Source organism: Myotis brandtii, unplaced genomic scaffold (assembly GCF_000412655.1).
Source record: "Myotis brandtii unplaced genomic scaffold, ASM41265v1 scaffold470, whole genome shotgun sequence".
Classification (NCBI taxonomy): Eukaryota; Metazoa; Chordata; class Mammalia; order Chiroptera; family Vespertilionidae; genus Myotis; species Myotis brandtii.
In genome coordinates this window covers 2,501,895-2,526,427 of record NW_005367953.1, presented here as the reverse complement: position 1 = coordinate 2,526,427, position 24,533 = coordinate 2,501,895, and the positions used below count along the sequence as shown (strand labels likewise).

The 24,533-nt window shown below is 40.8% G+C and overlaps 1 protein-coding gene across 1 annotated transcript in view; it reads left to right on the top strand.

Annotated features, from left to right (window-relative positions):
* The window catches only part of LMNB1 (lamin B1), a gene marked incomplete at its 5' end in the record, with an annotated part of 37,465 nt that overhangs the window by 8,249 nt on the left and 4,683 nt on the right, over positions 1 to 24,533 (top strand). Inside the window, 8 exons of the mRNA XM_005875859.2 lie at positions 5,070 to 5,226; positions 5,799 to 5,924; positions 8,405 to 8,575; positions 10,008 to 10,133; positions 15,255 to 15,475; positions 16,264 to 16,489; positions 17,403 to 17,507; positions 20,643 to 20,762. Of these exons, the coding sequence (XP_005875921.1) occupies positions 5,070 to 5,226; positions 5,799 to 5,924; positions 8,405 to 8,575; positions 10,008 to 10,133; positions 15,255 to 15,475; positions 16,264 to 16,489; positions 17,403 to 17,507; positions 20,643 to 20,762 (1,252 nt within the window). The remainder of the gene's footprint in view (positions 1 to 5,069; positions 5,227 to 5,798; positions 5,925 to 8,404; positions 8,576 to 10,007; positions 10,134 to 15,254; positions 15,476 to 16,263; positions 16,490 to 17,402; positions 17,508 to 20,642; positions 20,763 to 24,533) is intronic.

Sequence of the window (24,533 nt, the reverse complement as noted above, 5' to 3'; positions counted from 1 at the left end):
TCTAAGGTGATTATTTCTATGACTAGGTGCCTGGGGAGATAGTGTTGCTTTTAACAGAGATGGATGGGGAAGGAGCAGGTTGGGGGACCCTACTCAGGGTTAGTGGTGTTAGTGCTGTTTGTTGGACTTCCAGGTGGAGATGTCAGTGGCAATTTGGAGTAGAACATCTCTTGAGCTCTGAAGAGAGGCTGGGATTGGAGAGACAGTTTAGGCCCCTGATGGCGAACCTATGACACGCGTGTCAGAGGTGACACGCGAGCTCATTTATTTGGTTGATTTTTCTTTGTTAAATGGCATGTAAATATATAAAATAAATATCAAAAATATAAATCTTTGTTTTACTATGGTTGCAAATGTCAAAAAATTTCTATATGTGACACGGCACCAGAGTTAAGTTAGGGTTTTTCAAAATGCTGACACGCCGAGCTCAAAAGGTTCGCCATCACTGCACTGGAATAACCAACTAGTGTTGAGTGGTGTTCAGCTGCCATGAGACAGCTGTTCAGAAGAACCGTAAGGTAAATTAGAGCCAAGAGCTCAAACAGCCGGTCTAATTGGCCTGGTTCTCCATATAGAGTTGGTCTGTTTTGAGGGATTTAAAAATCCTTGTTCGCACCCTGGCTGCTACGGCTCAGCTGGTTCGAGCCCTGCCCTGTTCACCATAGGGTGATGGGCTCTACTCCCGGTCAGGGCAAAATCCCAGGTGGTGAGTTTGATGCCCAGGCAGGGCCTACAGAAAGCAACCAATTACATCGATGTTACTCTCTCTCCCTTCCTCTCTCTAAAATTGATTTAAAAAAAAATCTTTGTGGATATGATTAAAAATAACAATTTTAATAGAACTGTTTCTGCTAAGTCTGGCTTTTAAATCCCTCAAATTTAGAATGTATAGCTTTTTAAAAGGCTATAGGATTAAGTCTATCACCTCAATATTATACCTTGGATGGATTTTTCCCTAAGCACCGATATCTTCAACAGATTATATTCATTGAGCAAGCATTTATTAAATACAAATAATTGCCCCGTCCACTTTTTTTATATATGCAGTATCATAATCTTTGGCAAATTTTATGGAAATGCAATTAATAGCCAGAAACTAACTTTATATAGCTCTTTCTAGGTATGGTATTATTCCGCCAACTAAGAGATCTTTTATAATTTAAGTCTCTTAAGTGGAATTGCTTAATGTAACTCTGTGGGGTTTTGGTTTTGTTTTTAAAATATTTTTATTGATTTCATAAAGGAAGGGACAGGGATAGAGAGACAGAAACATTAATGAGAGAGAAATGATCGGCTGGCTGCCTCCTGCATGACCCCCACTGGGGATCGAGCCCACAAACCTGGATATGTGCACTGACTGAGAATCGAACCTATGACCTCCTGGCTCATAGGTCAATGCTCAACCACTGAGCCAAGCTGGCTGGGCCTGGGAGGGCATTCTTTTTTAATATATTTTTATTGATTTCAGAGCGAAGGGAGAGGGAGAAAGAGATAGCAACATCAATGATGAGAGAGAATCATTGATCAGCTGCCTCCTGCATGCCCCCAACTGGGGATCGAGCCCACAACCCTGGGGCATGTGCCCTTGACCGGAATCGAACCTGGGACCCTTCAGTCCGAAGGCCAATGCTCTATTCACTGAGCCAAACCAGCTAGGGTTGGGAGGGCATTCTTAATTAGGATAGAGTTTCAACTACATTTTTTTTCTTCTATTTATTTTTGTTAATCCTCACCCAAGGATATTTTTCCCATGGTCAACTGCACTTTATAAAACTCTCTTCCTGTCTGCAGTTGGAATATTGGTTCTTCTGTAAACATCTACAGTAAATGGGTATGTTTTTTGACTTATATTCAGTGTGCATATTTTTAGTGTTAGATGCACATGTTGAATTTAGGTGAAAACGCAGAAAGATCTCCTTATCTGGAGGGAGGAATACCTTAGGCAGGTCAGTCACACTGAACAAATCCAGTTATGGAATATAGTCAAAGAGGAATGCCCACCAGCCCCCGGATTCCTGTGTAAGTTGCTCTCTGTTCCTGGGCATTGTCAGTTGCTCCTCTGCTTAGGTGAGAGCTGCAGCCAATTCCTGTGTGTGGTTTAGGATGTCAGTTCTGCAGGTTTCTGCACTTACATCACGTACTGACAGTTAGGTCAGGACTTCCTGCAGCACTTTTAATGAATGAAAAATAATAATGCAGTTAGAAAACTGACAAGATTTTAACTTGTTCAAGATGTTAACTTGCTACAGGGCCTTGGTATTTTGGCAGCTTATGTGGCCCATAAAACTCACTGACTCACGGCTTCTGATCAGGTGTGATCTTAGGAATTTTTTCATTATCCATCTAACCTCGGAAATTGGCAGACCATAGGGAGGACATCTAGGAATGCAACTTTTAGAGATTATAAAAGTGTCAGTTATTTATTTTTTAGGAAAATACATGATATTTTACATAGCATAAAAAAGGCAGAATGGGTTTTGGGGGAGACTATTTGGGGAGTTTCTTTAACAATGACCAAAACAGTCATTATTTATACATTGTCTATGTAGAACCCTCAGAGAGTTCTCAGTGTCCTGAGGTAGTTAAGTACGGACTTGTATGATAAGTGTAACATAAATGTACAAGAATAAATGTGCAGCCGTAGTATCCAACTCTCCTCCTCTTTCCCCTTGAGCCAGGGCATATAAGGTTAGCTTTCATTTGCAATTTTAAGCACACTTCTAATTCTGATTTGTATCTTCCTAATATGTTCAGTAATGTCAGAGTTACAGCTTTAAGAAAGAATCTAGTGGAACAATGTATATTTTTTACAAAATAACAGCAGTATAAGTAACTAAGAACTTGACATCACATTTCAGCTGGTACCTTGGGTGGCTCGAGGTATCACATATCAAAAGCATATTCTACTCATCCCCTTTAGTCCACTCCTTGTCATAGCTGGTCATGATTGTTGTGGAAGAAGCCACAAAAGTACTCCAGTCATTAGGTGCACTCTCTTCATTGTTTTGGCTTCTTGTATTTCCTGTTCTCCACAAGGTGCTGCACAGTATCTTTCACTTGTGGTTTAGCATTCTGGATCTGGAACCATGTACATTAATTATATCCATTAAATCAATGAAGTAAGGCACACAGAACATACAGTAAGTAGCCCGTGAAGTTGGAGTGATATTATGTGTCGTTCTGTTTGTGTGTGTCCAGTATCCTTGGTGGGCTATTTGGTTTCTGGGAAGCACAGGTTCACTCCCCTGCCATTGCAAAGTACCACATTATGATATGAGATTTAAATATTAGACAGTGGTGCAGTAGAGTGTTTTGTAATTAAGTAATTTGAGCCAGTAGCTTTTGTAAATATTGTGGAATACATAAAAATTTTAAAAAATCATATGCATTATAATATGTATTCCTGCCCAGCTCTGGTCATTTATACAGTGGGATAAAATAATAGCTCCTCCACAAGCATTGATTCTGTTCTGTGGAGTTCCCAGCTAGGACCAATTGTTGCAACGAGGCATTCTTTTTTGTTATAAATTAATGACTACATGGGATTTTTTTAAAAAAAAAACAACTTGATTTTTTTTTCACAAATCTTCAGTGAAAGGTTGCCATCTTGTGGTTTTTTTAAAATAAAGGATTTAAGCAAAATCTGATATGACTGCTGAGATTTTATGAATATAGTTTTATGATACCAAAATGAGTAAGACATGAATACTATTAAATCTTTTTATATTTGCTTATCCTCTGGACAGATATGTGCACTTTATTTTAATATTACAGATTTTTAAAATTTCTATTAGTTATTAAACTTTTCTTTTAGCCCACTCAAACATTAGTAGTATAAATAATCTACAATTACAGTTTTAATTAAGAGCAAATATTGAGATTTTTGATATTAATTTCTAATTAATAATAGAATTATTTGGATAAAAATATACTTTTCTTTAAGAGGTAATTATTTGACAAAATATATCCAAAGGAACCTTAATTTTATAATATAGAACTCCAGTTAGTAAAAAGTGATATTTAAAAGAAAAAGAAACCTCAATTTAGACCTAATTTTTTTGGTAGTTAATAATATAAGCTGAAATAATTAATTTTTCTTCAGAATATCAGAGAGACCCTAATTTATAGTTAGGGAAGTCTTAAAAGTCACCTCCTATGTAAGGAATGGAAAGTGCTTGCAAGCTTGGGGTCAGTTGGTTCTTATATCAATGGAGTTTCTATATGATACCAAGTTACAAAATTACTTTTTATAATAACTCTATTTTCACTTGTTTAATCTCATTTTATATCTTGATTTATAGCTCCTATTCATCTTGGTTTATAATATTCATTGTATTAAAAATAATAAATAATTTATTTTTTCAAAACTGTCTGAGAATCATATATACACGCCTGCATATATGTCTCCTACTAGTACATGCCGACGCCCCCACCACCACACCAGAGTTGGTTATTAAACATTTACCATCATACCATTGGGTGGAATCCACACAATATTTTAACAATGAGAAACTGAAAGGTGCAGTTGGGGAACTTAGTGGTAAGACTGTAGGAATAGAACCCAGAACCACGATTGACGTTGCCTCCAGGCTGCAGGCCCCTCTGTGTGTTTGACAGCAACGGTGTAAGATGCGATCGCCGATAAGAAGTTAGAAGAAATTCCCGTTTTTGTTTTATTTTGATTCCTCCCCCTCACTGCATCTTTATGCAAGAAGAACTGAGTTGTGATTTGACTAATAGATTAAGAAATATATGTAAAAAAAGAGTCTTCTTACAGAAACATGTAATTCCTTTTAAGGAACAAGGAACACATGTGTTCTTTCTCAGAGATAACCAGGATTCTGGTGCATTGGTCCCCGTGGACTTCTGTCAGGGAAATTCCTGAAAGGGAAAGCTGTTATCCACCCAGAACTTGAGATACAATGCTCCTGAATTGCTCCTCTGATTTTAGCAGGTTATGGCAGCTTTTAGATAAACTGCCTCTTCCAGTTTCCCCCTAAGCAGGGCGGGAGAAGGCCTCAAGTTAGGGGTAGAATTTGATGTCTTGCTCTTCTTCACTTGTCTTGCAGTTACGCTAAGAAAGAATCTGATCTTAATGGAGCCCAGATGAAGCTCCGAGAATATGAAGCAGCACTGAATTCTAAAGATGCGGCCCTGGCTACTGCGCTTGGTGACAAGAAAAGTTTAGAGGTAGAATTGGAGGATCTGAAGGATCAGATCGGCCAGGTCAGTCAGTAACCACTGCTCTTGAACCATATTCGGCAGAGTAATTGCCTTGGTTGATGGATTAAGTTTATTTTGTATTATTTTTTTATTTAAAAAAATTATTTTGATTATTTTATGGCTTATCTGATGGCCTCAAGGTAGCTAATGTTCAAAGCACCTCCACTCTTTAGTCTTGATCATGCTCCTTCTGCTTCTTGCTCTCAAAGCCTATTTCATTATCGTAACAAAATGTGAGGTAGGAAAAGAGAAGGTGTCATACGGTGCGCTGCAGACAGGAAAAGATGAAAGTGGTAGCTACATCTTTGGCTTGAGTTTTGAAATGTAAGTCAGAAGGCTCTGTTCATTCCCTGTTGCCAGTTACCAGATTTGAGAGGTGTTTTGGCGTGGCACTCTGTGGGTGGGACAGCAGCTGAACACACAGTTAAGGATAAAAGTTATCGGGAGGGACTCTCATACACTTGTAAATTCATAGAAGTTGCAGTACTTGATTGGATTCAATCCATCGATAGCAATTAAGTTTATTACTATATGGTTGCTGTATAATGCCCATCAATTCTTTTTCCTGATGTTAGTTGGAAGTCTCCTTGACTGCTGCCAAAAAACAGTTAGCTGATGAAACTCTGCTTAAAGTGGACTTGGAGAATCGCTGTCAGAGCCTTACCGAGGACCTGGAGTTCCGTAAAAGCATGTATGAGGAGGTAACTGTGTATAATTTTTACTTCTTCAAGGAATGGAGGGATCCCAAAAGGCTTTGTTATAACTTTATATGTAAATAATGGGAGAAATTTTGTCGGTAAACTTTTCGAGGCACTGCTGCTAAAAGGCTGCGTATGAGAAAACAGGTATGATTTTACTTCATCTGATGTATAAAGGCTTAGTCACAGCAGTTAATTACTGTTTAAGCATTTGTATTACTGCCTCACAGATTACTCCAAAATTTAGCAGCTTAAAACCACAGGCCTTTATTATTTCACAGTTTCTGGAGGTCAGGATTCTGAGAGCTGTCTCACTGGATGGTTATGCTTCAGGGTCTCTCATGAGGTTACAATCAAGCTTTCACCTGGGCTGGAGGAACTGCCTCCCAGCTCATTCACAGGCTGTTGGCAGGAGCTGTTAGTTCAACGAGGGCTTCTCCAGAGGGCTGCTCACGCTGTGGCTTCTCCCAAGAGTGGCGATGAGGGAGAGAGTAAGAGCAAGACAGGCCTCATTATCTTCTGGAAGCTACTCCCAGAAGTGATATATCTTCACTCTCCATCTCACACTCCAACCATGAGACAGGGCGTGACTACCAGGAGGCAGCAACCATTGGGGGCCTTCTTGAAGGCTGGTACACATAGCATTTATAGCTATATGTGTATATTTTAAGGTATCATTTACAAGCCTTACCTTCTGTGGTCAAACCTTGGGGGTTGAAGGCAGCAAGTGTTGCGAAAAAAGAAGTAATAAAATTGGAGACAGGGGAATGTATATTTCCTCCAAATTGAAGAGGGTTGGCATGAACCCAGGGCAGACATGCAGTTAAATAATGAAATGTTTTTAGAAGTAATATAATTTTGAAAACAATAATTAACAATGATTTGAAAATAGGAATTTATTGTATAAGTTAAATTTTTTTTTATTGTAGAAAAATATTGGAGATATGACCATTTTTATAATGATAGAGTATTAAAATAGGTATTGTTGGGACTTAAGTGCTCTCCCAAGCATTCTGACTTTGGGCAACTCTTGAATTGTTTTTTTAATTTAAAAATGAAATGCCAATACTTGCTGTTTTTTTCATCAAGGAGTAGAGAAGATCAAAATGGAATATTGTGTGTGAAAGCTCCTTGTAAACTAGTGAATGCTACCATATACTTGTTAACGACAGTTTTGCTTTATAAATGGAGATATTTTTATATTAAGTTGACGACATTTTTGTTTCGTTTTGTTAAAATTGTTTGTAATTTTCCACTACTTATTCTGATGCTGTGCGTGGACTCCTTTCATCTCAGCTTTGTAATCTACACCATTGGGGAACATCTTGTTAGTTTTTGCCTTATTTGAGAATGAATTTAAAATATTCTTTTTTTTTTTTTTTACATGGAAGATATAATTCTATTCCATAAGTATACCTAAGTTCCTTATTAGGGACAGTTAAAGGGGCAAGAATGGAAGGAGAAAACCAGAAAGAGGAGGTAGGGAGGCAAAGGGCAAAATTATTAGTACGTCTCAACATTTGCTGAACTAAACCTTTCATTTGCATGCTTTTCACTTCATTAAATAGATGTGAGCCCTGAGAGGTTAATAGCAGAACTAGAATTTGAACCTGGTTTTCTGGTTCTGTCCAATGCATTTTCCTCTGCAAAGAAGTGTTAAAAGAAAGATGAGGAAAGGCATAGGAAAACACATGGAGTAAGATGATACAGGAACAAGAACTTCAATGGGTTATATCCCCCTCTTGTGGCCGCTTTAATTATTGTCATTAAAGAACGATCTGTTGTATTTTCAGAGCTGGAAGCTGGAATGGAAACTTGACTCTCGGGCTTGTGTTTCTAGACATTCTAGTTTTGGACAGTTGCTTAAAACATAGAGCAAAGGATTATGCCTACATTCTATTCTTTAACAGTGAATTGTCATAAGTACTCAAGATAGTAAAGTGCTAATTGTTAAGGTTCTGTATCAGTTGGTATTGATACCTCAGCAGCAGCTCTTACAATAACTCATGTAAATTAGCTTGCTCTGCCCATTATTGCATCTTAGTATGTCTAAGAAAAGAGTTTTGTTATGTACAAATCTTCTAGTTGAAGTTGTCCGCACAAGTTTAACTTTGCATGTGGATTTTTCTCAGAGGTGTCCTTAGGATCATCAATATGACATTTTAGAAAAACGATTACTATTAGGTGTACATAGTTTTGCATGATTGCATGGTACTTTAGTATGTCTCCCAGGCCGTTCATAGCTGTGCTACTGAAAAGAAACAGAATCCTCAGGGCTTGAGATGCTGCCATTTCTGTTATTAGTTTCATCCTTGAAATCGTCTCATTTGAAAATGAAGGCAACAAGCTATACTCACATGCCCTCTAGGACAGATGCGAGGGTGGGTGCCTAAACTTCAGGTGCCTCTGATGCCACTCACACTTGTACCAATGCAGCCATGGTGAGCAACTTGGTTTTATATCATCCTCCCCTCCCCCCACAGGAGATTAATGAGACCAGAAGGAAGCATGAAACTCGCTTGGTAGAGGTGGATTCCGGGCGTCAGATTGAGTATGAGTACAAGCTGGCCCAAGCCCTTCACGAGATGCGCGAGCAGCACGATGCCCAGGTCAAGATGTACAAGGAGGAGCTGGAGCAGACATACCACGCCAAAGTAAGAGTCGCTTCAGAGGGCAGGTTCAAACTCTGAGCCATGGCCTCAGTCACCTGATGATGTTTGCTCTGTTCTAGTTTTCTTTTTTTAATTTATTTTTGTTGTTGAAAGTATTACAGATATCTCTCTTTTTTCTCTAGTGACCTTTCTCCTCCCCCACCCACTACCCCCTGGCCTTCATCACATGCTAAATAAATGTTACTAGAAATTATTAAAAGAAAGTAGGATTATTCAAATTTTATCTGAGATGAGGGTTTATCTTTTTGTTCCACTGATCAATCATGTCATGTCATAGTAGTAAAACCCAAGCCATCTGAAAACAGTTTTCTTTCAATAACAAGTGCTAATCACGCCGTCCTGCGCATCCGTACAATTGTAAACCATCGCTGGGCTGCATCTAGTTCTGACCTCCATGGCATCCGTGTACACATATTTGGGGCTTTTTTGAACAAAGGCCAAATGGAAAGTCTGATATTTCTTCCTCTGCCACTATTATTAATCAAAAAAATATTATAAAATTTTTGTATTAGCAGACCATGCAAAAATCCATCAAATCACCTACGAGTACAAGCTTTCCTAGGAAATGATTTTACCCCAATGTGGTAAATGTTACGTGTTTTAATTAGAAAGAATTATTAGTGAAGATTTAGAAAATTAGGGTCATAGAGGTATTGAAAAATAATTTCTATTGCATGGCCTTACACTGTTCATGTGCTTTTAGTCCATTTTATGATGCAGCAGTTGGTTGGTGGAAGGGAGAGGTCCTTTAAACCCCATATTCAGTTGCCCAATACTTGTTCAGTGCGAGGCATTGTGCAGGGCAGTGGAGGAGCCAAAGTAAGGATTGGTCCGTCACAGACTTCGGCCTCAAAGGGAGCCAGGGGAGAGGCGGCGTACATAAAAGTGTGCTGAGCACATGCAGAATAAATATTATGGGCATTTGGAGGAATAGGATATTGAATTACCTGAGGAGCTGTTTGGGTGTTTTTTTTTTGCTTCTGAAAGGAAGTTTTTCTATCTGGTTTCAAGTAATTTATCAATGAGTGCTTTCTGCCTATTTTCTTTAAATTCTGTATTATTTGGTGGGTTAGAGATATGCGATGCTTGTTTTCCTACCATGGTTAAATTGCTACTGCCCAGTCTCCCTTTAGCAGTATTATCTGAGATATTAGAGATATAATGGACAAAATATTGGAGTAATACACATTGGGCAAAGACCCAGGTATGTGAGCATTGTTAAAGCTCATCCATTGAAACAGTTACGGTAACTTTTCCTGTGTCAGCCAACTTCATGATGCTCTTCCTGTTTCATCAACCAGTTACCAGCAGGGCTGAGGTTTGAAATGAAATGCCTTGAGATGAATCATGCTTCCTCATTGGTTTGTTCCATTTCACATAGATAAGGCTGACTATCGCTTGCTTCTTCTTTTAGCTCGAGAATGCCAGGCTCTCGTCAGAGATGAACACGTCTTCTGTCAACAGTGCCAGGGAAGAGCTGATGGAAAGTCGTATGAGAATCGAGAGCCTTTCGTCTCAGCTTTCTAATCTGCAGAAAGAGGTAAGTCCGCATCTTCCCCTGAGAGGAACTGAAAATGAACTTGAAGCCACCTCCACCAGGGTAGTTCCCCTGGCTTTGCTCTGCCTGGTGCCACTTTTCAGAGGGTGGAGTTTGTCTGCGTTCACAGTGCTGCCCAGGTTTTTTCATTTTGCATTGCTAAACATCCTCTGAGCAGGACCGTTATTCCTAAACTAGAGGCCCGATGCACGAAATAAGTGCAAGGGGCTTGGCCCTCGAAGCCGCTGAGGCTTGTCTTTGCCCTTGCAGCCCCAGCTTCGTCTGGAAGGTCGTTCAGCTATCCGGTCTAATTAGCATATTATGCTCCTATTATTATAGATTAGTAGATTAATCTGCTGCTCACCTTACTTACTTGGAAAGTAACCTCAGCTTCTGTTTTCCTTAAGGGAGGACATTTTGTTGTAAACTTTCCATATCAGATTAAACTTTATCTTATTCTTGATTAAACTTTTCTTTACTTTTTTTTTATTTTAGTAAAATCTTTTTCTTGATTATAAAACTGACAACATTTATTTCAGGAATTTAGAAAACAAAGCAGACAGTGACTTACATAAAATAAGGTGATACAAAAAAATTAAAATTGAAGCTTTTATAGTGCCTATATGTGAACTTTATTACTGACACCATAAATATAAAAGTTATTTTAGACTTGTTTTGTCCTGGTAGTATTTTGAAGTTTTCATGGAACAGTAAGGCTGGAAGGACCTTTGAGTTCGCTCAGCCCGACCACAGACCTAGGTGAGTTTAACAACTCGCCCAGAGACTGCAGACTGATAATGGGTTTCTTTCCTAGTTTCCAGTTTGTTTGTTTTTAAATGTTTTTATTGATTTTGGAAGGGAAAAGGATAGAGAGATAGAAACTTCAAGGATGAGAGAGAAACATCATCGATTGGTTGCCTCCTGCATGCACGCCCCCTACTGGAGATCGAGCCTACAACCCAGGCATGTGCACTGATGGGGAATTCAACCAGTGACCTCCTGGTTCATGGGTCGACGCTTAACCACTGAGCTACACTGGCCGGGCTTTTTCTTTTTTCTTTTCTTTTTCTTTTTTTTTTTTAAAAAGTATGTCCAGTTCTTCACTTTAGATCTCAATCTCTTCAAAGATTTTCTTTTAGGAATTTAATACTCTTTTTTTCCGTTACAGCATCTTAACAGGTACCTTTCCAAACAGGCCTCTTTGTTCTTACTCTGACTTGACATTTACTACTTTTTCTCCATTTAATAAATTATATTCCAGTTGTCCCTTCTCCTTCAATTTTACATTTCCCTAGCTTTTATTATTCATGTTTCTGGCTGCTGTTTAATCCACTTGACTGTGCCCATCAGTTATATGCCCATCCTTGCAAGTTTTTTTGTTAACTTCAGTTTAGTAGATTTTACTGATGTTAGGCAGGGCCCAGGGGATTTTTGGAGCTAACTCCTTAGGGAATAGGAGAGGAGCACATCCTTCAAGCAGAATAAGTTTTACATTTCTCTGTTGGTTGGTAGGGAATAGGAGAGGAGCACATCCTTCAAGCAGAATAGTTTTACATTGTAAATAGCTAAAACAAATAGTTTTACTATTCTGACGGGGAGGGGTGATCCTTTCCCCTGTTCATTACTGGTATCAGATTTTATGATAAATAATATACCTTGAGGAATATCTCCATTCGTTGATAAATTTTAGCCTTAGAAAGATCATCAAAAAGGAAAACGCCATCTCTCAATATTTTCCTGGTGTACACCTTAATAGTATTATTACTGAGTCATATCAGTTTCATCATGCTGTTTCTTAGGCCACAGAATTTCCTTTCAGTTATGACTCATGTTAGTGAAGTACTTCTTAAATTTTATTTAAAATGGACATAGCCTTTAAAATGCTGACTTTAGAAAATATTTTTAAATACTACATGTTAGCAGTATTATGTTCTGGAATTAGGAATTTTACGTATTGCTTACAGCATTTCTCATTTCTATCTAGACTTTTTACTTTGGCCAAATTAATTTGTTAGTCAGAGCCTCTTTGTATGCAGGCGTGTCCAGAGGCACTTTGAAAGCATGTCTAATTTTTGTTTTTCTTACACCCAGACTCTGGAAAACTGCTATTGCAACTAGAGCATAATAAACTAGTGCAATAAATTGTTACAAACTATAAAATAAAATAAAACACAAGACCATTAGAGGTCAGTCATAAAATTTTAGAGTTAGAGGTGGGATCTTACAGATAATTAGGCCTCTTCACTTTCCAAATGTGGTTACTGGTTTAGTGAGTGCCCAGGGTCTCCTAAGCAGCTAACAGCAGGATTGGGAGGGAGAATCTAGGCCTGCTTCTCATGTCCCGTTCTATGGATTTCACTACATAACAGATGCAGTGCAGCTATTTAAAATAGAATTTAAATATTTCTATTTAAACTACAAAATGATTCAGAATAACTTTAAAACCTTTTTATCCTACATTTTGATTTTTCTCTCCTAAGGAACTCTGGAGCATCAAAGGCAAACATATAGGGGCGTTTCAGGGTTTACAAATCTGGGCGCAGAGGTTCTCCCTGAATCTTGGCTACTTTATGTCTCATCAGCCCCTTTAGATTCCACCTTGTTGCCCTGTCTGTCTATCTCCCACATGGAAATAAGGTGAAGAGATTCATCGAAGAAGAGAGACATTTTGGACTTAAGTATATTTTTCTTTTAGAGGAAAGATCATATAAGAAACCTGAGAGGAAAAAATGTATTTCTCAGTTTATAGCCTTTTTATTTTTTTCTGCAAATGCATCTAAGTGCAAGCTCTCAGAGGCAGGGATTATGTTTGGTATCACTATTATGATGAAGGCCTGCTTCTGATATGGAATTTTAGATGCTGCTCTGAATTGTAAATAATTGATTGATTGGTTATTTTTTAAACAACTTTTTTGGGAGGTGTAATTCTAGGTTTACCGAAAAGTTGGAAAGATGGTCCAGACAGTTCGCCTTAGTTCGACAGTCTGTTCGAGGCAGCTCTGCCTCTGCTGATACGGAATTTTAGATGCTGCTCTGAATTGTAATTAATTGATTGATTGGTTATTTTTTAACCAACTTTTTTGGGGGGCGTAATTCTAGGTTTACCGAAAAGTTGGAAAGATGGTCCAGACAGTTCGCCTGTCTCCCTCCCTCCGTTGCCCCCATTGTTAGCGTTTTGTTCATGGTCAGAACTAAGACCTGACAGTAGCTGGACTCCAGACTGTTTGGGTTTCACTACATCTTCTGTTACTATCATTTTTCTGCCCCAGGGAACTCATCTCCCCAGTCTCCTCTGGTCTGGGACAGTTTCTCAGGCTTCCCTTGTTCTTATGACCATGACAGATTGAGGAACACTAGCAGGCATCCTGTAGACTGTGCCCCGATCTGGGTTTATCGGGTGCTTTTCTCCTGATTAGCCTGGGTAATGGGTTTAGGTGCCCTTCTTGTTGCATCACATCAGGGACGACGTGACATCCCTGGTGACGTCAACCTTCACAATTGGGTGAAGTGGGGTTTGCCAGGTTTCTTCACAGCCAGATTACTGTTCTTCCCTGTCCATACTCATTCTCGAGCTGTCAGGGGTGAAGGGCAGGGATTCAGCCCCACATCCTGAGGTGGACTGTCTACATTTATTAACTGGAGCTCTGAAGTAGAGGTGTAGTTCTTCTTCCTTATTGGCACATTTATTTATTCCTGTCTACATTTATTAACTGGAGCTCTGAAGTAGAGGTATAGTTCTTCCCTATTGGCACATTTATGTATTGGCTCACATCAGGGTGGACTCATGGATATTTTATTCGTTGGGTTATGATCCAGTACTACATTATTTTACCAGCTTCGGCCAGTAGGAGTTCTTCAGGTGGGTTGCCATGCCCCCCACTTGGGAGCACTTCTTTACTTCCTGGTGCTCTGAGGTGCTGCAGGCTCATCTTGTATCTTCCCTGCCCTCACCTCAGCTCTGCCATTTCTCCCAGGAGCCCTGGTTCTCCTTGCTGGAGAAGGGTACATGCACATGAGACCGGGTTCCCTCCTGCAGGCAGAGCTAGGTCATCCATGAATGTATGCTAACCTGTGTTTGCACACTTATTTGTCTGCTTGTATTTATGTTAAGCTAAATACAAATTCATACTGATGTCTCTGACTCCTACCCTGGACCTCAGGGTTCATTTTAGGCTCCCTTTCTCGTTTATCTGTAATTTTTCTCTCTGAGAGTAAGAAACCTGGTTTCTTCTATCCTGTTTACTTGCTTGTTGAAACCCACTATACATATAAAGCAGTTTCACAATTTATTACCCACTCCCCTGTGAGAAATAAATCTCCCTTGTAGAGCGCAGTGTGTCTGCACAGTGTAGCGCTCCTTTTATCTCCGGACTCCCAGGACCTCAGCTGTCCGTCAGTCTTTTTGAATTGATTGCCTTTGCCACTTTCTGAGGCTGCTGAGATGAATTCTGTCTTGGAGCAATATAGAGGAATAATTACCTAGTGAGCCACAAGGTTTCTAGGATGAACTTCCTGGTATAGGATGTATAATTTCTCATTTTTTAAAATACCAAATGTGAAGTTTTTATATTTACAATAATATTTGGCAGAGCACACTGTGTTGTGTAGTCTTTGCGGGCTGGGTGAGCACAGCAGTCCCACAGGGACACATTCCCTAAAGGGACAACCAGAGTCCCCGTACAGTCCCCAATAGTTCCAGCAACTCTCAGACACACCCACCCCTGTGTTTTCTTTTGTCAATAAGTTTCTTACCTTTTTAGCTGTTTACTTTTGTTGATTTATACTTCTGAGCTAAGAGGGTTGTAGGGGAGCCGGACATGACTTTCATGAAAACCATAGTTTAGAATTCTGTTCTATTTGGTCAAATACAGAAAAATTATATGTGTGTTTATGACATTTGATGGCTATATCTTTTTTAAAGGCATTTCCTGCGGGCTGCATTTTATATTGGAGGAATTTTGGTTTTTAAATTCTTAAAATCAAAATCTCTTGCATTCTAATGTTAGACATTCCTTAGGGTTCTATTTGCTTCCTAACCCAGGCAATGGTTCGTGGTTTAAAATAGCCGCCTGTGCTAATGTGGGAATGTTCCTCGAAAGTCAATGTGTTCCCTTGAATCTGCAGTCTAGAGCCTGTTTGGAGAGGATTCAAGAGTTGGAGGACTTGCTTGCTAAAGAAAGAGACAACTCCCGGCGCATGCTGTCTGACAAGGAGAGGGAGATGGCGGAAATAAGGGACCAGATGCAGCAACAGCTGAACGATTATGAACAACTTCTCGACGTAAAGTTAGCCCTGGACATGGAGATCAGTGCTTACAGGAAACTCCTCGAAGGCGAAGAGGAGAGGTGAGCAGCCTGCTTTTTGCCCCACCCTTTTTATTTAAATAAGAGTAAATAGGATTGGGTTATATTTTAAAACAAGGTTAACTTTAAATATTTTCTCTGTCATTTCTTTTAACACCTAGGTGTTGAAATGTTCATAGTAATAGAACATATTTCTATCTCAGCAACAAAAACTGGGGCTCAAGCAGTGTAATATTATTATTATTATTATTAATGCTGAACTGTGTCAGGATGAAGTCTTTCCTTTGAAATTTAAAATGTTTTGATAATTTAATAAGTTTTAAAATATCAGATTTGCTGAAAGAGACTTTATACTTATTTTTCAAATCAGGATTAGTGTATAAGTCCTTTTAACACCTATTCTCAGAAAAAAAGTTCCAATGGAAAAGCATCTGATTTAGAATAAAAAGCCATTCAATTTCAGTATTGCATACATTTGTGATTATAATTTTGTAAAAAAGAAAATGCAGGCAGGACAAGATTTTAAAAAGTACAGTAAATATAACAGTGTTTGTGTAAGTTGATGGTCGATGGGACGATTTCCTCCCGTTTCCTGAGCCTTCTGCATTATGGTTATATTTAGTTCCTGGGGAGAACATTCAAATTACTATTACTCTAAAGAAAAATGATGGTGGAGATCCTAGCTCAGAGAAGTTCATCTTAGTTAGGCTTTGTCTCACAGATCGCCAGTCATGTTTTGCTCTAGAAATGCACCTGCAGGGTTTCGGTATCCATTTCTAAGGCAGGAGGGGAAGTGTGTTTCGTAAACGGAGCATTGTTTTCCTGTATAGATTGAAGCTCTCGCCGAGCCCTTCTTCCCGCGTGACAGTCTCACGAGCATCCTCAAGTCGCAGCGTGCGCACAACTAGAGGGAAACGGAAGAGAGTGGACGTGGAAGAATCCGAGGCGAGCAGCAGTGTTAGCATCTCTCATTCCGCCTCAGCCACCGGAAACATCTGTATTGAAGAGATAGATGTTGACGGGAAATTTATCCGCTTGAAGAACACTTCCGAGCAGGTAAAAAACAACGCCCCCTTCTCTTCCCCCAGCAAGACTTTGCTGGCTGGTGGGCTATCTTAACAATTGTAATAGCTCCTCAGCCTTTACTTGGATTTAGTAGTCTTCACCTACATTCATGAAAAAAGTATAAATGAAACCAGGAGGGGGGAGAGGAGTTGGTGCGCTAGGTGGTTTGAAGTTTTTCTTCATTAGCCCTTCCTTACAGAAGAGCCAGGGCTTTTGCTCACTTCTTGTCATTTTGTCACAGTGCTCTTCCCAAGGATGGATTAGGATTATCGTTACTTCCTGACCTCACCGAGATTTCTGGAAAACTTGGAGTGTGGGTGTAAATGGAGGGCATTCTTTCACAGCCATTAACTTCATGAAAAGAAGGAAATACGAGCCAGACTTAGATATTTGCTCTGAATGAATGAGTGAACGAATGCTAATGCATCTGGACCACTTCTGCCCACATTTAATCTGCTGCATTGTTGAAGTTGCTGTTCTGATGAATGACAAAGCCATATTTTCTTTTCGTTTTTTTATCTCTTTATTTTAGAGGGAGGGAGAGAGAAGGTGAGAAAGGGAGACAGAGGGAGAAGGAGAGGGAGAGAGAGAGAAACGTCATCGTGAGAGTGTAACATCAATTGGTTGCCTCCTGATTGTGCCCCTACTGGGGATGGAACCCAAAACCTGTGTATGTGCCCTGACCGGGGATTGAACCTGAAACCTTTCGGTATATGGGACGATGCTCCAACCAAGTGAGCCACACTGGCCAGGGCACCATATTTTCTTTTTATAATAGGAAAATATGAATCATGGGAGTCAGCCATAACGCTAGATTAACTTCCTATATAGACTCATTGGTTTGATTATTCCATGACTCTCTGTGCATTTGAAGTGACCTTGTTTTATTTTCTTCTGTGAATAGGATCAACCAATGGGAGGCTGGGAGATGATCAGAAAAATTGGAGACACATCAGTCAGTTACAAATATACCTCAAGATATGTGCTGAAGGCAGGGCAGACTGTTACAGTAAGTGATTTTAGTCATCAGTTAACTTCATTGTCTTACCTAACAAAGTAATTCAGGAAAATGATTGGCTTAAAGAGAAGCATTTTAGAAACGGGCATTAAAACATCTTTGACGTTATTAGGAAATCACACATGCTGTTAAAGAGTTTAAAAGTTCTGTGCTATTGAGAGCTGCAGTTGTCTATTGAAGTGAAAGAATTGACCTATGAAGTCTTTCTATTTTGTCTACATGAGTAGATGTAAAACAGCTGTCCCCTGGCTGACACTTGTAGCCCAGGGCACTTGAGGAGGACGTTATTAGGAAATCACACATGCTGTTAAAGAGTTTAAAAGTTCTGTGCTATTGAGAGCTGCAGTTGTCTATTGAAGTGAAAGAATTGACCTATGAAGTCTTTCTATTTTGTCTACATGAGCTGACACTTGTAGCCTGTCCCCTGGCTGACACTTGTAGCCCAGGGCACTTGAGGAGATACTGCTTGGCATAGAGAACCGTTAGGAAGACCATCTACTTATTATGCTGGGACCTGCCTTATAGCGACAGCCTTTAGTCTCAGATGAGCATCAGAATCTGATCTGGGCAGGGTTTAGTGTCCAGGCCCCACTCACCTTAGCCACCATCTCTAGGGCTGGGATAGGGACTACTTACGTTCTCAATAGAAGTCATTAGGTGATAGGCTCTTCAAGAGCCACTCCTTTAAACAAAGTATTTTACCAAAAATAGTATTTTACCAAAAGTTACATGTGACTTTTACATAATATCAAAGGCTCTAGATTTAGAGAGATGGGCTCTGTGCCATTCTGATTCTGTTTTGAATTCTAAATGGTTCTCTATTGCTGTGTTTGAAACACTGCATCTTCACTAGTTACTAAATATCATTTGCTCATTTTTAGAGAATTTTCATTGGTCAAGCACAAGGTTCCTTTGCTCTAGCTTAGTAAGTAGCTTTAGCAAACAATGTGTTAGCTTTGATAGAGATCTTTAAGAAGTTACTGTTTTCATCCTAAAGAATGTAAAGATGGCTCTTTTTATCAATTCTTTTAAAAAATATTAAACATGTTTTAAATTTTGATGGATATAAACCTTAGTGTCTAAGATCAAAGGCTCAAGAGGTTAGAACTTCTCTTTTAAAAGTGTATTCATAGAGCGTGATGCCACATTGTGAAAATATCAGAGGCTAATTTTATAATCATGGGTAAAAATGGGAACAAATACCCTAACTACATTATCCTTTCCTCTCCGTAGTAATTACTATAGTGAGAAAATTGCTCAGTTTTTTATTATTTGTCTTATGGAAGCTGCATAATATTGGGAAAGCATCTAACATTTTAATTCATAAGATTCAGATTTGAGTGTGCTCTCTATTTCTTTAAAGTAATGTGAAGCCATTATGCCAATCACTGCATTTTCCACTGCATATAGTTCTGCAGGACTAAACAGATACATATTCTGTAGGACTAGGGGAGTAGCCAGTTGTCCTATAAAATACTGGAATACATTTTTTTCTCTAGTCGGTAGCATGAAACATGAGAAGAAGCTCTTTGGAACATGGTCATGATAAGTGATTAATCTATAAAATTGTACTAGGCGATAGCAAAGATGAATTTAAAACTCTAGAACAGAAATAAGAGAACTACACAGGTCATTGTAAATTTTCTTGTAGCCACATTAAAAAATGTAGAGAAAGATATATTCAAAATATTACCATTTCAACATGGGATCAATATAAAAAATTATGTTAGATATTTTACTTTTTTTCGAACCGAGTCTTCCAACTGATGTCCTTCCTGCATATCTCCATTTGGACCAGCCACACTGCTAGTGCTCACAGCCACATGCGGCTACCATATTGCACAGCTCGGCTCGAGGACATGTTTATTACTTTTAGGATAAATTACCCAGTAAGATTGCTGATATTTTATGATTATTATTAACACGCAACCAACCATGCGATTCCATGTGGACTAGTGAAAAGTATTGCTCGCAATTAGGAAAACACTATCATTCCACATGATCTGAAAGTCTGCCCAGATGCATTCCTTTTCCAGTTTTCTCCCAGGACATGCTCCCTGGCCCTTTCCATGTGTAACGCCCATGGAAGACCTGGGAGCTGCAAGTGGGATCTAAAGAGGAAGGGCTCCTCATCAGCAATTCATAGATTTTTTTCCACCTTTGAAAGTATACTGGCCTAGACCATCTCCAGTCTTCTGCCATCAGATAGCCCTTTGTGTTGTAAAACAAGTTACTGTAGAGAACTTTCCTATTTTCATGTGATTTTTAGGACGATCAGGACAGGGCATCATGGCCCTACAGGTGAGCACACTGAGGTGTAGAGGTGTAGTGACGTGTCCGGGATTCACACCTACGTTTTCTACTCTAAAGTTTTCTCCACTTTACCCATATTCTTCTGCCAATAAGTACATTAAAAATATGGCAGAATTTTCATGCTGATGAAAGAGGAATGCGATTGTTTTCTTTGTTTTGCCTGTTTCAATAGCAGTCATATTCCTGTATCTGTTTGGAGTTCCATTTCACACGGTTCCTGGTTGGAGACATACCACTTTCCACGAGCATTCTCGATAGGCCGTTCCCCCCAGAAGGTCTGAGAGCAGTTAGTCCTCTCCTTGACTCCTGCTGCAGGCAGCTGGAGGGTAGTCCTGTGGGAGGGGTCAGAAGGCTCCCTTCACATGAGCTCCTAGAGCTAATAGAATGCTGACAGTGAGAGCGCGGATTCACTGAGCGAGCCAGCCACTCCGTGTGGGTGGGTAATGGCTTGTTCTGGACAAAAATTTTCAATCTTCTAGGTACCATTTCTGTCCCATTTTTATGGATGACAAAAGTAAGGTCCCTTTCTCAAGGGTAGCTGACATGCAGAGGAGCTGGCATATGCATGTAGGCAACTTGACTTCCGAGCCCCGTGTCATCATTTTCATTTATCAGATGAGGAAGCTGAAGCCCAGATAAGTTCTGCGGGTTCTCCTGGACACAGCCAGTTAATATAGCAGGTCTGGGGCTAGGGCACAGGTCCGAGGCCTTTAGAATCAGCCCTACAGGGTGTTCAACTCTCCTCATAATGTTGCTGTCATTGGCATGCGGATATGGGTTCTGAGTAGACTGATGTCCTGGTTTTGTTTCCAGATCTGGGCTGCAAACGCGGGTGTCACAGCCAGTCCTCCCACCGACCTCATCTGGAAGAACCAGAACTCCTGGGGCACTGGCGAAGACGTGAAGGTCATCCTGAGAAATTCTCAGGGAGAGGTATGGCCATTCATTTTATCAGCACCACTACCATGTCCACTTCAAAGTTCATCACGCAAGTGTCATTTCTTTGCAGAAATCAAAAAGTGACTGTTGCTTAAATCAGACCAGGGCTGCCATGTAATTCAAGGAGACGCTGACTTCAGACGTGGGGACGCAGTATGAGTGTCAGAGCCCTGACTGGTAACAGCAGAGGCTCAGTGAGCCTGGCCAAGCCGCTGTCTCCATGCACACGGCTGTGTGCCCTTGGCAGCTTCCTTCACTCGCTTAGTTTTCTCTAAAATGGACATAAGGCAATATAAGTGAGCTAACATTAATATAATGAGAGCAACAGAAATGAGACAGTCCTGGGAGGTGCTTGGAACAGCATCTGGTCTCTAGTGAACATTAATGTTACCAACCTTGTCACTAGCTGTCAGTGTGTGTGGAGTTTGAAGATCTGCTTAATATGTATGTTTTCAACATGTGAGTCCTAGAATTCTTGTCAAAGCACCTTACCCATCCCCAAATGTCAGGTAAAGTCACCCGGTGCTCCCACCACACACACACACACACACACACACACACGCACCTATGAGTGCATGCGTGTGCACCAGGAGATACAAGTGTCTGTGGGAGGGAGTGGTCTCAGGCAAATCCCAGTGTCCCGGGGGCTGTTTCTCTCCTCAAGGGCCAGGTGCAGGCCTCGTGCCCTGGCCTGCGCTGGCCAGATGGGCCCCTCACTAGAGTAGTAAGTACACTGAGGGCAAGGACCTATTCTCATTTTTTCCTGGCATTGTGCCTGGCACATAATAGGCACTCAGTAAGAATTTCCTGGATACATTTTTATAAAAATCCAACATGGACCTTCACTTAAGTTCAGAGAAATAAAGTGATTAACAGCGCTGTCACGGGGCTGAGGCATTTGCATAGGAAGGCCTGTGCCGGCCCCCTTCCCATCCTCCCTCACTGTCAGCGGCTGATGACTAGACTGCTCCACGCAAGGAACCCGCTGCAGGATGGGGAGTGCCCCTCGCCTCAGGCCGAGGCTGGGAATGGAGCGGCATCTGTCTTGTCTGTAGACCTCAGTCTAGTTGTGTTAATTTTGGGGGTGCATCTGGGAAACTCACCTCCAAATGCCTGCTGGGTTCTCCGGGTAGGGGAGTGCCCTCAGTAATTCACAGGCTTCCAGGTACGGGGTCTCCCTTCTGTTCTCCGCGAGGCAGCCCTGGCTTGCTGCCTGCAGCACTTTGGAGTCCTTCCCAGCGGTCGCTGGCGCTGCCGCCTCAGTGCTCGGATTTCTGTAGCTCCTGTGCTGGTGGTTTCTTTGTCACTGAAATGGGCAGAGTACACGTCTCTTTCAAAACATGTAGGAGCGGTGGTTCGCTCAGACTGAAAAGCACTATTATAAGGCAGATGAAATCGGCTTGTGTGAGCCGTGGAATCTATAGTTGTCACCCATAGTGTTCTTTTCTGTGTGAAAATGTGTTCCAAGTTAGAAGTAATCTTAATAGGAGGATATTTGGAATGCAGCAGGTTCAGAACCCACACCAGAGATCCGATGACGTGCATAAAGCAGGTGCCGTAGCCTGGGAGAGGTCTTGAGGTGGAATCCTCAGTGACGTTTCCATGAAGCGAACAGAAGCTCGGGTTTCCCTTCATAATTAGACCACTGACTGTCAGATCCGTTGGTTGGTTTGTCTATTTTTTTTTTTTTAACAAACGATTGCTTCCTGCTTGCTAGGCCCTATTAGTGACTTCTGTCAGCAGCAAGGACGGTATCACAATGTAGTTACTGATTTCTGTGACTGCCACGAGGACTTTGTCATCTATTTAATTCTGCACAAGACTATGTTTATTAGCAGGTCCCAGATCTGTTTGCAACGATCTGTATTCATCACCATAAAGACCACTTTTCTGTAGCCTTGAAGGTAATTGGCTCAAGTCAGTTTCATTTTCTGTGCCTGTTTTCTTCTTGCTGAGTCACTGAGAATGTCAGAAACCCAATTACACCGGCTTTCAAAGAATGGGGATGCGTGGGCTCACAAAACCCAAACTCCAGAGATAGTGGGCTGGACCCATGGGTCCCCCTGTTGTCTCTGCTTCCCGCGTTGTCTCCCTCGTGGATTCCGGGTGGCTGCTGGCCGCCCCTGGAGCTGGCTTGGTATAGGAAAGAGCGGCTTCCCGTGTCTTACTGTGCCAGCTTGGCTCACGTGCCCGCCTCTAACCCAGTTCTGGGGCCAGGAGGACAGAGCTGGAGCTTGAGCCTCCCTCCCCCTCCACGACGGGTCACACTCCGTGGGAGAGAGGGGTGTCCAGTGAAACTGGGGCTCTGACTGAGAACTGAGGGAGGGAGTGTTGGATGATTAAAAACATAGAAAATAAAATGTCTTTGTATGAGGGAAGTAAAAAATAAAGCAGTCTCTCTGTACCTAGCAGAATATAGGCACAACTGAAATTTATCTATGCAAATGATTACTTCCGTATACAGAGATATAACTTAACCATTGGCTCCACTAATAACAAATGAGTAGTTATATCCCAGAAAACAGTACATGCTTTATAGCTCAGCTGCCAGAAGCTAGAATATGAAGAATCTGCAACAGATTTTGAAAAAGTCCTTCCTTATTTTAAGATGAGTTGAGGAAAGCTGGGTACTTCAAAAGCTTTTTGAGAATCTTTTCTGTTTTGTATGTATGCCACAATCTCCCAAATGATAGCTCAGCTCCAAGAAATGTAATTGATCTAAATTATACTTTGGTTAAAGCAGGCAGATACTTGTGAAACGGCTCCTTGTCTGTGTAGACATAGACCAATCTCACAGAATCGAAGTTTCTGGCTAATTGAGAGACTCAAAATGGCCCTTCTTTCCTGGCCCTGCCAGTTATCAAAATTCCTACAAAATGCTACCATCTCCCTCACTTCACTCACACACTGTATCCTTGGACGTATTTAACGTGGAAGCTCATTGCTATGACACTGTGGCTGTCTTCCTCTGCCACTTTAAACTAGCTGGTCTGTGTTAAATTTCAGATAAGCTTTCGCTGACATCATGTTAGCGCCTTCCTCTTCCTGTAAAGGCGTTATCGTGCTTGAGTGACGCTAGGACACAGGACAGCGTAAATTAGGTGCTCCGAGCCTCCCGGGCACTCACTCCCCCTGCCAGCCTGGAGCTTAAATGGAATCACTGCTGCGTCTGCGAGTCAGCAGTCCCTACAGGAAAGGCAGTAGGAAATGGGACGGCTATTTCCTGTCCCACGGACGGTGAATGATGGCAGTCCATTTTACGTGTGGAATACACTGGCACTTCACTGGTGTTATTATTAGTAAACAGTGCTCATTGGTCTTGATTCCATTTCATTCAAGAGGAGCCAGTTGCTGAAGGAATGAAAGGAGCTCGTCCTTTTCTTCTCACTCATCAGGGAGTCCTGTTGCTGCCTTGGCCCCTGAGGTCACAGCAGCTGGCCTCCAACGTCATTTAAAAAAATATATATTGCCTAACCGGTTTGGCTCAGTGGATAGAGTGTCGGCCTGCAGACTCAAGGGTCCCAGGTTCAATTCCGGTCAAGGGCATGTACCTTGGTTCCGGGCACATCCCCAGTAGGGGGTATGCAGGAGGCAGCTGATCGATGTTTCTAACTCTCTATCCCTCACCCTTTCTCTCTGTAAAAAATCAATAAAGTATATTTAAAAAAATTAAAAAAAAATAAATATATACACTAATAAAAGAGAAATATGCAAATTGTTGTCACTCCACTATGCCCACCAGCCAATCAGGATGAGTATGCAAAT